General features: G+C 47.8%; 1 protein-coding gene across 5 annotated transcripts in view; it reads left to right on the top strand.

The window, feature by feature from the left end:
- The first annotated feature begins 404 nt into the window (after positions 1-404).
- Positions 405-15028, top strand: part of FLNB (filamin B) — a 134036-nt gene continuing 119412 nt past the window's right edge. For all 5 annotated transcript variants that reach the window (XM_037491599.2, XM_037491591.2, XM_037491564.2 and 2 more), the window contains exon 1: positions 405-868. In XM_037491599.2, the coding sequence (XP_037347496.1) occupies positions 577-868 (292 nt within the window). In that variant the 5' untranslated portion in view covers positions 405-576. The remainder of the gene's footprint in view (positions 869-15028) is intronic.

Raw genomic sequence — 15028 nt, forward strand, 5'->3', positions numbered from 1 at the left:
TGTCCTCCAGTGCCTCCAGTGCCCCGCACATAGAAAGAGCTCAGTGAAAACCCACTTGAACCTTATTGAACGTACAGGTGTATGAATACGCTCTCCCCTACGGTCCCTTCTCCATGACCCACTCCATGGTTCCTGCCCGCTCTTCCCAGCGCCCTCCCTCTGCACATCCTCTTACCCGGGGGACTAGGTGACCTTAAATAGCTTAGACATTTTCCTCCCGATTCCACTCTGCAAAGGTGAGTCCAAAGCTCCTGCAGCCAGTACACCTTGGATGCCAGAGGACGCAGTACCTACTTCGGGCGGCAGGGGGCGAGTGCGGTCCGGGATAGCCCACAGGAGGCTTGGGGAACTGGGCGGGGCTTCAGGGGCGGGTCGCCTCAGTGCGCAGGCGCGGAGCCAGATGCCTCGCGCGGCGAGGGACAGGCGGCCACAGAGCAGCCCCGGCCACAGGTCCGGTAGCAGCGAGTTCGAGCCCCAGTCCCGCGCACCGCTTTAGTTCTTGCTCTCCCGGCCCTTGGGCCTTCCGACGCTAGTCCCCGGCAGCTCGCTGAGCACTGCGCCCTCTCCACCGCCAGGATGCCGGTAACCGAGAAGGACCTGGCGGAGGACGCCCCGTGGAAGAAGATTCAGCAGAACACGTTCACGCGCTGGTGCAACGAGCACCTCAAGTGCGTGAACAAACGCATAGGGAACCTGCAGACCGACCTGAGCGACGGGCTGCGGCTTATTGCGCTGCTGGAGGTGCTCAGCCAGAAGCGCATGTACCGCAAGTACCACCAGCGGCCCACCTTCCGCCAGATGCAGCTTGAGAACGTGTCCGTGGCGCTCGAGTTCCTGGACCGTGAGAGCATCAAGCTCGTGTCCATCGGTGAGTGCCCTGGCTGAGCCGGGCGCGGACGGGGGTACCTTCCCGGCCAAGCGCGAGAGCCCCTGCGGAATTCTGGGGCTCCCGGCTGTGCGCCCCATCACACTCAGCCGCCGCGGGCCGAATGCGAGCTCCGAGGCTGGAGCCGGGGGAAGGGGTCGTCTCGAGGGGTGGGAGCCTCGGGCCCCCTTCCCGGGGCCATCCCTTGGAATGGGACCTCGTGAGATCTCCCGGTCGAGCGCCCCGGCTGCTGTGCGTCTTGGGGGCGGGGGCTGCGGGTTGAAGGCTGGGGCAGGGGCCGCAGGGGGAGTAGTGGGGATGTGGCGTTTCTCCGCACCTGGGGTTCCCTTCAGGAGCTGGGGATTTGGAAACCTGGGGTCCAAGATCCCCGGGGGCGGGGCCCTCGAAGCGCCCCTGAGTGCTAGTCCGGCTGCGCCGGGGCTGGTGCGCTCGGCGGCCGCCAAAGGGGCGTTGGCTCGCAGGCCGGGCCGCTAGGCGGGGAGACCTGGGGAGGGACGGTTCGCTGCGCTGGCTGCCTCTCCGCCCAGGTGGAGTCCAGGGCTGGGTACCCTCCCCCGCCGTCTCCGGAATGGGTGTGGGCCGCGAGGTAGGAAGCGGAGCCGCGGAGGTGTGTCCTAGTTCCCTCTACTCCCAGCCCAGCTGCTGCAAGGCGCCTCGGGGTGAGCCCGCGCTAGCTGCTGAAGTTATTAGAGATGGAGGTGGTAATGGTAACCACAGCCTTGTAGGAAGCTCAGACTGTCAGCTGCCGTCCAAGTTATCTCAGTCCTTACCCATTTTGTGAGCTGGGATATTCTTAGGCTCATTTTTCACATTAGTGGGTTCCCGAGGGCTAATTGACTTGTGCAAAGTCTCGAAAGTAGTCAGGGTTCGGTTGAAAATGGAAGGAAGTGGGTGACAATTAAAGGAGACTTTGCCTTCCTCTGGCACTCTCCCCACGCCAGGGTTTTCCTGATTGGAGGGAGGGAGTTGGTGTTGGGCTCCTCCCCACTTCCCCAGGCTGTGGAGGTGGAATGAGGGTGAGGGCCGGGTTATGACTTGGTCTGGTTGAGGGTTTCCACAAGGGTCGGAAGGCGGCTGAGAATGTGAGCTGGGATGGTGGGGATAAGGAGGTACATGGTGTGTGCGTGAAGTGTGTGTGCGTGCTTATATGTGTGCAGTGTGTGTTCACACGGACCATGTGAGTATAGAGCAAGTGTGTGTGCAAAGAGTGTGTGTACACAGCGTAGGTGTGCAAAAAATATGGGTGCACCTACTCTCTGTGTGTGTGTGTGTTCTCTGCCAGTTTGCCCAGGCCTGGGTCTAAAGTCTTTGACTGAGAAAACTAGGCTGCCTAGTGACCCCTGTGATAGGAAGAAAGGGCTATGGGTGTGGCTGCTGGGACTTTCTCTAGCATAAAAGGGGTTCCCTCTAGGCTGAGCCTCCTCTGGCCTCGCCCTCACCTTCCCCCACACCTGTCCTAGCTGGTAGGACTGCTTCTGGCTTCCTGGGTCTAGGTAGCTGCCTCCGCCCAGCCAGCCTCCCCACCAAGGGTGACTCTGCAGAGGGATGCAGTGTGGCATGCTATCTTTTGGGGTCCCATCTCCTGTCCTGGGAAAGGAGAATCTCAGAATTCTGAACTTCTTTTCAGAAACCAGTTTCCCTTCTGAGGAATCTCAAGACCTGACTATTTCCAACTTGGATCCGTCCTTTGTTTTAAAAATGTGCATTTATTTAATTAACTGAACAAAGAAACTTAAAGTAAACCGGGAGTACCCAAACATGACATAAAATCTCTTTAAAAAACAAGAGAAACAAAAAACCCAGTCACAGCACCAGAAATCCTGGAGTGTCTAATTTACCAACTGTTTGCTGAGGTTGCTGCTGCTTCCAGCCTGACTTCCCATCAGTGCCCTGAAAGGGGGTCTGACTCTAGACTTTGGTCTCTTCCACTTTTCTACACTCCTGGTTTTCATTCCACAACCCACCAAGGCTGTAGTGTCTTCCATTGTCCTAACATTCCAGGGCTAGCCTCCCCTTCCCCCACTGTGGGCCTTGGGCTGTTGGCAGTTTCTTGCTGTGGACCTCTTCCCACCACAAATTACATTGTTTTGTTTTATTTTCTCCTTTTAAATAATTTTCTTGGATCCCATTCCCCAAAGTGGCATTCCTGGGTCAAAGGGTATCACCACATTTATGACTCCTGCCATTGGCTGCCTACTTGTCCTCCAGAAAGATTTCATAGCAAACAGGTTTTCCAGTCTCTGGAGACCAGAGGGAGACTTGCCAAGTGCCAGGACTCCTGTGGGGGTAATGCCTGAGGCCTCTTCCTTTGCCTGGGGCTGTTCTGGGTAATGTCCCTTCAGAAAAGATTCACATCCAGCTTGGACTTCAGTTCAGGTGTTCACTGCTTATGATGTGTGCATTGTGCTGACAGTGGCACTATCTCCAACTTGGGGGGCACACACAAGGTGATAAGTGGGTCCTTTTGCTCACCTCATTGACCATCACACTGAATCCTTTCGGTTTCCTTTATGACATGGTGATCTGCTTCTGCACGGCTTCTGCACTCTCCCTGTCCTGGCTAAGAGCTTAGAAAATGGTTGCTGGTATTACTGTGTTTGGTGTTAGTATTATTATCTTTATTTAAAGATGAGGAAACTGGAGTGAAATAACTTGTAGTGGTTAGCCAGGTAATAAGTGGTGACTGGAACCCAGGTCTGTCCAGTTGTTGAAACTGAGCCTTAACTGACCTGCCTTCCAGTACCAGAAATGAGTAAAATACAACCCCTCTTCCCCCACCAGAGGGCCTCTGTAACACTAGATTTTACAAGTATGGGATGTTGGGGTGGGGCTGGACACCCCACACTTTGAGCCTGTGGTCTGGAACAAAGAAGGGCTCTCAAGGTCATGGTTGAGTGGCAGGATTGATCCTCTGAACTGTGATGAGGGCCCCTTGAGTTCAGTTGTGTCAGGAGGCAGCTGAGTCAGTTTGCATTTTGGGTTAAGGTGAACACATTGAAGGAATGGCCGCCTTGTCCACAGTGTTTTTTCTTTTGGAAATTTCCTGTTACCCGATGGATCGTCTTTTACTCCATAATCTGGGCAGCTGTCTGTGAACGAATACCCAGTTTCGTGTACTTTGGAGCACTCCCAACAATGTCCTCCGTGGCCATCGTTAGTGTGTGCAGGTGCCCGACGCTGAGACGTGCTCCCAAGCCAGAGGACTGTGGCTTTTCTGCCTAAAACTCAGGGAAAGACAACTCTGCGTCACATTTGTGATTCATTGTAAGGTGGGCCCATTCTAGGCTCCTTCCAAAAGCTGAAGGTTTCCTTAAGTTTCTTGCTATATCCTGCAGTTCATTGTGAGACCTCTGCACATTTATTTCTAGTTTACTGCCAGGAGTTGGCAGTTTTATTTACTTCCCCCCCCTCAAATCCTTCTGACACTGGGCCCTGCCAGTGTGGGTTTAATACTGGTGTTTGGGTTTAATCCTTTAGAAAAAGAACTTCTGTCCTTTTTAGAGGATGCAGTCTCACCCCATATTTATATGAGGTTCCTGTCCCAGAATAGTGCCCTAGAGCAGGTGGGGTGTGTGGTCCCAAGAGCTCAGGTCACTGGGCAGTTTCCAGGATGATGGGTCACTGAACCACGCAGCCCCTTTTTCTTTCTTTTGTCCACCAATTTGATGTGCAGATGATCCTAAATTCTGCTGAAAATGTAGAACCCAGCAAATGCCAGTTTGTCTATTTCATCATGTAGTTCAGACCCAGAAAATGCTTCAAAAGTAGCTAAGTAGTGTGTCTTGTTATAATTAACAAGTTCTGGGTCACTTGCAACAAAGTAACATTACTTGAGTGATGACTTAGTGAAGGAAGAAGATTCTTCACTCAAATACCACTTGCCACTAAGTAGCTGTTAAGACTTGTCTGTACCTTACTTTCCTTATCAGTAAAATGGGGATAATAACCACCTCCTTAAAAGGCTGTTATAAAAATTAAACAAGTTAATATTTTTTTAAAGTGCTGATAACAGTTTGTAGCATATAGTAAGTGCTATGTGAGTGTTTGTTAAATAAGATGCCTGTCCAATAATTTTCTCAGAAGTCACGCTGGAGGGTGTGGACTCTGAAAGAACGGCTAAAAGTGGCCCTGCACTGAATAGACCAGCTTAGTTGGGTAATGTTGCCTCTGCTGGCTGTAATAGGGTTACAGACTCCCCAACGGGTGTCCCCTGCTTGAAAGCGGATGACCTCTGGTTATGTTATGGCTGCCTCTGGGCCCATTCACACCAGCTTTGTTTCCGAAAGCTGGACAGGAGCTCTGGGCGGCTGGTCATTTCAACCTCCCACCCGTTCAGGCATCTCTGGGCCAAATTATTTCCAGATGGCAGTTAGGCCTCTGCAGAGCGCCTCCAGCAGCAGTGGAGCCAGAGTGCCAGTCGGCAGTGCCTTGGTTCTTGGAGAGTCTGTGCTAAAGGAGGACTTTGATTTGGAGGGAAATTATGTCTCCCTGGAACTTCCCTTCCCTCTACTGACCTCCCTCTACTGACCCCCCTCTAACGCCCACCCCGGTCTTAGTTCTGTGTTGGAGAGGTGTCAGAGTAGGCTGTTGGAATAGTCGAGGATGACTGCCTTGCACCTTGGTGAAAAGTGGAGGAGAATAATGGTGCCTATCCTAGAATCGCTGAGAACACTATGTTTGCTTAGGTCAGGTTACAGCATAATGCTCACATTGTCATTATTAATATTACTGTGCTTTTGAACCTATGCCCAGGACTTTGTCTTATCTTCCATCTGTGCTCTGGCCAGTCCAGATGTTTTTGGAGTCATGCCACTGTCACTGATGTGTTAGCTACTTGGTCCCCCCAGCTTGGGGCTTCTCATAAAAGGTATCGCTTTCTTCCCTTCCTCATTCAACAAATACATGAAAGACCAGCTTGCAGTTGGAGCTGGTACTGGGTGCTAAGGCCACAGGAATAATGAGAGTCATGTCCCTGGCTTCCCTCAAGGCTAAGCGAAGTGCAGAGGAAATACAGTTAATCAGGGAGCATCCTTCTCAAGCCTTTAGGCATGTACACATCACCCTGGGGACTTGGTTTAAAATGTAGATCTGATTCAGTAGGGCTGGGTGAAAGCTGAGATTCTGTGATTCTAACCAGCTGCTCGCTTTCTGCCAACCAAACTATGACAATATAGATCCAAATGGGATCTAGATGATCTAGATGATGAGCCCTCTGAGGAGGGAGGACCACCTTAAGATGACAAGCCTCTGAGATAGGAGCCTGGGGTGGGTGTTCTGGTGGGCTCCCTGGAGGAAGGGCCTTTAAGCTGAGACCTAAAGTCTGTCTGGAATTTGGCAAGTGAACAATTAGTTAGGTGAGCACAGTAGAAGAGTGTCAGGTGGAAGTTATAGTGCAAGGGACAGAAGGACCATGGAGAGAGATGCCAGGGCTGATTTAAAAAGGCTGCCAACATCTTCCTTGAGCCAGTTGGGGTAGGGCAGGTAAACCCAGATGAAATGGATCCTTCTAATCTGGAAATCTCTCAACTATTGTTCCAGTCATTTTTTTTAAGATTTATTTATTTATGTATACAAGAACTGGGGTACAGGCCAGAGGTGTGTGGGGTATGTGTGTCAGAGGATTCACCAGAGACAGAGCGGAGAACAGAACAGGCAGATCAACCAAAGTACACTGCTGAGGGGAGCAGCGAGCGAGACAGGAGAGATCTGCTGAGCCATGTGGTTTGCTCCCTGGCCGGGGATCGAACTCGTGCTGCAGTGGCTATGGATAGCTTCATAGGTTGCGTCCTAACCCCTTGTGCCACCAGGGAGGCCCACAGTCATTCTTATAAGTAAAAATGTTTGGGTATACCCCCTCTTTATATATGTATATTATATATGTATATGTGTATACAAGGCCACTGCCAGTCTATGTTAAATATTAATACAGCTTAGTTTCTTTTTAGATGACAAATTCAAATATAAAATCTGTTTTTCCAGTGCTGTAATGGATTATTTTGTTCACCCTTGGAATGCAGATATCCTCTTTTGGATTCCACTGGGTATCTATGTTTCTACATTTCATTTTTCTTCTTTTCCATATTGTTTTTATTCTGCATTTAGGTTTCATCTTTAACTATCCTCAATTTAGGAGCTGGATCCATAATTATAACCCCTCCCCCAACAGTAAGTCAAATCAAATGGATAAATCCAATGGAACGAGCCATTTCAATCTAAATGGATGCTATTTCCTGCTCTTATAATGATTAAAATCGCCTTTCAGGTCATGCTACTAGGATCTATCTTATATTACTGTTATAAATCTAGTTATTCATTAAACATGCTCAGTAATCCTCAAAGTAGCTCAGGTTATTGCAGTAAACAGCAGTACCTTCTTCTGGGGCTTGGAGATGGTCTTGTGTTTTTAAGGCGCTTAGTTCACTTTTCCTGGGAAACTGAGTCCATGTTTTGGGGAGAGAGCTTCTTGGGAAAGGCAATTAGAAAACCACATGGTTCTCTTTAAGACTTGAATGATAAAGCAGTAGATGAGACCAAATAGACATGGTGCCAAGGGTATCTTAATCATGCCCACTTAGTCTTTTTTTTTTTTGCAAGAAAAGTGCTGAATTATATATGATGTTTCTGCCTTTCTTCTAAGAGCCTACAGCAGTGAGCAGTTCTTGTCCTTTGAGGCTACCCGCCTGTGTCTATGCAGGCATCTCTGTCCTTTTTTTCCTTGCCTCAATAAATTTGTCATGTCATGTGCTGATGAATGGTAATGTCTGCTGACTTTTTTTCTCAGAGGGACTAAAACAAAACAAAACAAAACAAAAAAACCTTATAGCACTTACCTTAAATGGTTTCATTTGCTAAGTTGTAGGTGGTTGTCATAACTTTTGTAAAGTATTCAGTTCTAAAATAATTTGATGGGATTTTACTTTTGTCAGTTGTCTGATTACAAAATTTTCCAAAGAGCATTTGCCTTTCCTGATCCTTTTTTTTCCAGTCTGAGTGCAGTAGAATGTCCTTGGTCAAGATTTTCTTGTACTATAAGCAAAGAGGCAGTTTGATTTTTCACTTAGTCAAGACTGGCTATAAGACTGAATTATTTTGACAGTGTCTGACTTCCTTCCCCCACCATCAAAATCCAGGCACACTGGTAAATAGCTTGGCAAGGAAGAGACTTGTCCCCTTCTGCTTATTGCTTGACTCTCCCTGGTAGCAAGAATGCTCACTGGCGATACTGTATGTTGAATGTCAAGGTGTACACATGTGCCCTCTAACAATCTAGCATTTCCCTCAAGCCTGCTCACTGCTAAACATTACCCCGAGCACCTTATTATTTCTAATTCTCATTCTGAACCATGCAAAGTGAGGACTTTTATATCTTTTATTTCCATTTTATAGATGAGAAAACTGAGGCACAAATCTGCCTCTCTTCATATGCCAGCCACAGTACCTGCCTACATCAGACTGTACAGTATTTTCATGTCGAAGCTGGAATCCACACTTGTAAACATATGTTATTGTGAGCGACTTTCTACTGCTTTACTTTTGTTGGTTTTGTTTTGCTTGACACTTTACTCAGTTCAACTTGATTAATGTGAAATTGAAATTTCCTTTCTATGAAGCCAACTTTTTTTTGGGCCACTTGCCTCACCTTTTCCAGCTAAGAGAGCTTTTTTTTTTTTTTTTATAGAGGCATGTTTTATTTATTTATTTTGTTTTGTTTGTTTTTGTTTTGTTTATACATGCACTGGGTACAGTCAGAATCGCGGGAGGGTGAGAGAATTCACCAGAGCCAGAGCGGGGAGCAGAGCAGGCAGAAGGACCGAAGTACACTGCTGAGGGGAGCAGGGGGCGGCAGGAGAGGTCTGCGCGCCATGTGGGACCCTCCTCTGGTGGCCGGGGAGCAGCCGGGGATCGAACCAGCGCCGCAGAGGCCGCGGGCAGCTTCGCAACCCAGCGCTCAACCGCTGCACCACCGGGGAGGCCCTAAGAGAGCTTTAATTGGGGCCTTCTCTCTAGTTCTGGAGGCATTTCTCTAGTTCTTTCCCTACCTTTCTTTGGTTCCCAGGGGAAGCACTTTCACTGCTGGTCTAGACAGTAGGGACCAAGCTAAAGGCTGCTCTGGCGGGTTAGGCAGAGCTTTCTTTGTGAGGCCTGGAAGCCAGAGGTGAGGAAGCTGTGCTCCTGGAACTCCCCCTGGCTTCGGGCCTTTGGGGCCCAAGGCACACACCACTTCAGGGATGGGGTTAAGGGGAACATTTTTTTGAGATCCAGCTGTGCAGGGAGATCCTTGGTGACAGTTGCCATTGGCACAGCTATGCCCCGTCAGAAATGACCTCACCCCACAACCTTTCCTTCTGCCACCTTTAAACATTAACCTGTGTGTTGTGTTGTTTTTGCTGGTGAGCAGGCAACTGGGACTTCTTTCCTGGCTGGCGCTCGACCTTTATCAGTCTGGCGGCCCTGGCGCAAGTGCAAGTGCAAGCCGGCAGCTCTCTGCTCATGGTGAGGAGCCTTGTGGGCAGGCCTCTTGTTGTGTAGCCTGCCACTGAGCTGTGTGCTCCAGAACTGAACTTGTGTGTGTCCCCGAGGGCTTCTCCTACAGCGCTCCACCTCAGAGAAAGCTAGCCTGACTGGCTGCCTAGGTGCACAGCCTCCCTGAAATCCCAGGGCTGGCTTGTTGAAAGGTCTGGGCGTTAACACAACACTCCTGTTCTCCCTCTCTGAAGGCCCTTTATGCTGGCATGAATTCCTTTTCTCATGGAGATCTGAAAGCTCTTTTGACTAAATGGGTCACCTTTCTGGGTATTTTCATAAGGCTGGTCAGCTTTTGCCATGCCAGACAACTTTTCTGGAATTTCCGTTCAGATATAAAGGCAACCAAAGAGTTGAAATGATTTGGAACACAGTGTGGAATTTTGGCTTTCGAGCTATAGGGAAATGGGTGGGGATTTTGTGGCAGGGACTATGTAAATTTGCTGCAGCCCATAAATTCAGATTTTAAGATTAAAAAAGGCAAGCAGCAGTCAGCTTTCCTTCTACAAACAGGAATGGTGTTACTTTCGGCCTCATGCTGCTTGTGACCCAGGCTGAAGCAGGCCTCCCAGGGAGGCTGGGCTATGAGAGGATTCTCCCTCCCTGTCTAAAATCAGATTCCTTTATCTCCCTTGTTCCCCCCAAGAAAATAATCAAGTTCTTATCATGCTAGTTCTGCACTGCTTGTGTGAATTATCCCGATTCCCTGACCCTCCCTGAAGTGTTTTATCAGATTCCTGGGAAACAAGAATGATTTGGCATTCTATAGCCAGTGGGGAGCCCTGGCTGGGCCTGGTGCCTCTTGCACAAGAACAAACTGATTGTTCCCTTGATGGGTAAAGCAGGCCAGAGACAGGGACTAGCCCCTGACCTCTGAGGTAACTCAGGTGTTGAGGCCTTTGTCCTGAGACCTTGAGAGACCTTTGTGACTGGCAGTTCTGTTAACTGAATAGTTTGGGTTCTGTCAGAGTATGAAAGACCAAGGATGGCTGCTGCTGGGATAGGGGCCCCTTAGAGGAGCTTGTAACCTTCCAGGGGCAGAACCCAGATAGTGTTCTGAGAGGAGGAGCCTTGGCATGGCTCATTACATTCTGATTCTCTCCTCTGGAGACAAGCTGACACCAGGGGAATGCCTCTCCTGTTGGGCAGTCCTTTACAGGAAATGATCCAGGTGTCACATTACACTTCCTGCAGGTATGCCTCTCTTAGCCTGCCCCTTTTTCTTTGGCACTCTTGTTTGCCATTCACCAGAAGCACACCTGAGGTCGGAGGGCACGAGGTACTCTAGGCATCACAGAGCCCCTTCTGTACCTCCCGGTCTATTTTGAGCTGTTTTGATCTTCTAACTTACCTCTTTCTCTCTCTCTGGAGCATGACTGCTTCGCCAGCAGGTGCTGTATCTCCTGTCTACCTCCATGAGTTCAGCACTTAGTGGGACTCTAATAAATAAGTAACATGGATGTGTTGACTAGTATGTTTGGTATGTTGATTTCCAGGGTCCCAGCAGAACGCCTTGTTTTTGAGATAGTGATGTGGAGCTTAAAGACCTCAGCACTTCAGAGTCATTCTCTGAACATCTTTGATTTTACACCTATTAGAGAATAAGACCTGTTCCAAGCAGCCATAGGAGGGTCAGAAAATGAACATCAATAGGAAGCCAGAGTCACTAAAATCATAGGAATAGTAATTATATATTGAGCACTTACCAGTATCAGGCATTGTGACAGGTGCTTTTCAATTATAGCTAAATAAAATCTCATTCTGTCTTGAGATGTAGTTATTGTGTTACCCCATTAGAGACACAAGGAAACTGAGGCACACCCACATTGACCAGTGAGTATGTGGTAGACTAGAACTCAAACCTTCTTCTGACTAGAACTCAAACCCTCTTCTGAGATTTTAATTTGCTTGTTCTAATACTTCCCCCAAAGGAAAGCAGTTAGCTCAGCATGTGTTTGAAATTTATTTGTAATGCTTTTTTGACATTAAAAAGTTGCATTTATTTTTTTTTGTGTGGGGGGAAAAAAGTGCAAGGCTATAGAAAAGGACAAAGAGAAAACACATCGTCTGTGAAGAATCTTGACAATTTTTTCCTCTGAGGGAATTTTGATTAGGAGGAAGGTGTGTTTTCTCAGAAAAAAAGAGATTGGAAATGTATGAAATCATGTTGGTCACATCGATGGCTGTAACAAAATTCATCTTTGAGTTCTTGCTCACCTGTGCTAGCATTAAATTGGAAGTCTTAGTTGAAGCTCATTTTAGTTTGCATGTCTCCCTTGGTCTAAAAATATGCTTTGGTCAACTACAGAACAGGGGTGTTTCAGCCACTTTTAGTGTCTTAAAAGTTTTTAGCACCAATTTTTATTGCCAGGGTCTCTTCTTATTAAGAGTTACTATGTTTGGTAACTATTGTGACCTTGTCTATAGTTAGCCTAGCATAGAAACTCACTTACCTTTTAGTTGCTTAGCAACATTAGCAGTTTAAATATGTCTCAGATACAATCCTAACAGAATGCATTTGGGCAGTTTGATTCACACTTGCCTGTCTGGAACTTTTAGAAGTTTGAAAATTATGTGCAGTCTCAGGGTCTTCTTGGTATTAGTTTTTTTGGACCATAATTTTCTCAACATCCCTCAAAATGCCAGGCCCATAGAATCTTCTTGCTTGGCCTTGTTTGAGGCCAAGGATATGGAATGGAAACTATTTCCAGGCACAGATCAAACCACTTTTTGAGTGTCCCTATGAGTTTAGACCCTGCTACTTACTGGCTGAGGGACTTGAGCAAGTGACTTGACCTCTCTGAGGTTAGTGTCCCAGGCTCTAACCTGGTAGTGCCTCACTCTTGGTGTTGTTGAAGATTAAATGATACAATCCTTAGGAAGCTCTTGGCTCAGTCCTTGGCAGCAGTAAATGCTCCACGAATGTTCTCTGTTGCCTTCCCTCCTCTTCTCCCTTCTTCCTGCCCGCTTCCCTCTCTCCCCTCTCCTCCTAATTCTCACCCTTGTGGTGGCTCCTCAGACTGGAGGGAGAAGTGAGTCACCTAGTTGTCTTGGAAGGGAAGAAGTGGGTGGAAATAGACCCAGAAATTTGTCTACGGTACCTCACACCTAATGGACTGTTGTTAGGAGAAGGGCCCTGAGTTTTGAGTACCAGTCAGGTGGAAACCATGGGCCAACCTTGCTCTTCTAGCCAAACTTCCTTGAAGAATAGAAAACAGATGCCAACTGTTCTGCCTGTCTTCCCCCACTTTCCCTTTGTCCTCTTTGGCTAACGAATCTGTTTTTTAAAAACTGGCTTCTTTGCCTCTCCTTTCATTCTTTAGATAAAGCTTTCTTTTTGTCTCAGAATGCCCTTTGCTCCCTTTTCTTTCTTTCCTACTTTTGCTCTCATGGAAGTGGCTACAACCTCAGCCAGGGGATGTGTTTGCTCTTGGGTCCAAGTTAGGCTCTGCCTCCAGAGAGTGGGTTGACCCAGCGGGCTCTTTCACCTGTAGGAGCCTGTCTTACACATGCAAAAATGTGGCAATCAAATGCTCTGCCTTATTGAGTTGTAAGCGATAAAAAGAATGTGCTTCTAAAACCCTTAGCACCCCCCTGGTTCTAGAAAGTGGTCAGTAAGCCACAGGCTTGGCTGTTGTGTTAGCATCAGTGTTCTTACATGATGCTCCACACCTCTAACTACCCCTTTGCAGGGCTTAATCAGAGAGAGTGAAGAGGAAGCAGAGCAGTCAAGCTGGGGTCAGGCTGTGCTGACTGCCTCATATACTTTCCATCTGAAACAAAGGGGTATATTCCATCTGATTATCCCCTACCCCTGGGCCTTGAACCTAGTTTTTCCCTGCCTTGGTCCTGGCCTCACTTTCTTTTTTTAAGTTAAATTTCTTATTTTCTTACATCAATGGTCATCTTTGTATAGTTATTGTTAGGGGTGGCCCTCCCACCAATAATGCACCCATGCCCCTGCTCCCCCGTGTGTCCCTCCCCTGCTCCCATCTCTTCAACTCCTCCCTCACTGCATGCTATAGATTGATGGTCTGCCCACAGTCCTAGGGTTTTTCCTGAAACCTTGTCTTTTTTCTGGATGAGGGCCTGGGCTCCTGGACCACACCAGACCAGGCTGCTCAGATCCCCAGGAACAATTGGGAGGCAGGCAACCATGCAGAGCACTTCAAGAACCTGTTGTAGGGCAGGTGTGTGGAGTGGTTCTCTGGAATTCTTGGTTTTGGAACTTCCTGCGGTAGGAGACTGTCCCATTTTCTCCAGGCCAGTGTCATCTTCGGGTTCTGTGCCTCCTCTCCCACACTGATTGTCCCATCCATTCTAATGGCTGTCACATGATGACATCCTTTCCTCTCCTGTAGTCTTGGCTTTTTGATGTATGGGATCCTAATGGGGCTACTATCACTGGCCAGGATTTTTGCTGCCCTGGGTGTGGTCTTAAACCCAGTCCTGTCCGATCTCATGTCATGGAGCTGGTGACAGTGTTTCTGCAGAAGTGCTTGGAAACAAACAGCATCAATGTTACTGGGTCCCAGTGACTGGAGGATGCTGGCAATGGCAAACTTTGTGATTCCTAAGGGGAGATCCTGTGGGAGGTTGAGGGGGGCCTTGTTCCTAGTTCTTTTCAGAGGTAACACTGTCTTTTCTCTACCACATTAAATGAATCATCTGTGTCTTGTGAAATTACTTCCTCCAGTTCTGCTGGACCCAAGCTCCCTGCTATATCCATGGTCAGGCTGCATTTCTAATACTGGAGACTTAAAGGGGAGTGTTATGCTTAGATCATTGCTCATGTGGTTAGGGAGCACCCGACACCTTTCCCCCAGAGCAGGATTTATGGTGGTTTTACTTGAGTGAGTGACTAATGCAGATCTTTACATTTTAATGATGGGAAGAAGTTAGTCAGCCTGGGTACTGTTTCTATGTGACATGGCATAATTTTAAACACTTGCACAATAGCTTTGTTTTGCCAACTATAAAAGTTGACCATCAATTGGCTGTTATCAATAAGATCAGCAGGTGTTAATACACTTGACTTCCAGAGACCCATTTCTGGTCCAGGAAAGGCCCAGAGTAAACTGCATTTGGTAAGATTTTGGGCCTCAGGCCTCAGGCTGGACCCAGATCTTAGTCCCAGGCCTGCTACTGCCATCCCTGGGCCTTGGGGGATGGGGGGTGCTCTGTCTCCCTCTAACCCTGTTTTTCCCATCTATAAAATGGGAGAACTGGGTTAGATTGTTTTCCCCAAATCTCAGCCATTCATAAAGGAACCACCTTAATTAATTTTGCCATATCCCAGGGCTGTCCCTATTTCATTTTCACTTAACATTCCTGTCCAACCCTCCCCACCCCCACCCCACCACTATTTGACTCACTTTGAAAACAAATGTATTTGAAAAAGAGAATTTGTATTACTATCATAATGGAAAAATAGTGTCAGTAGGTAAATCGAAGATAACCATAAATACACCCAGAGCAGTGTTATTAAATTCCAGCTTACATTCTTGCCTGTTCTCAGATAATAATGGAGAAACCTCCCCTTTTGGTTAAAAAAGAATATTAGCCAGAGATAGAGAAGAATTTAAAGTGACTTAGTTCCCTACCGAGCCTTTCTCACGT

This window comes from Talpa occidentalis, unplaced genomic scaffold (assembly GCF_014898055.3).
Source record: "Talpa occidentalis isolate TD23 unplaced genomic scaffold, MPIMG_talOcc4v2.1 talOcc4.10, whole genome shotgun sequence".
In the NCBI taxonomy this organism is placed as follows: Eukaryota; Metazoa; Chordata; class Mammalia; order Eulipotyphla; family Talpidae; genus Talpa; species Talpa occidentalis.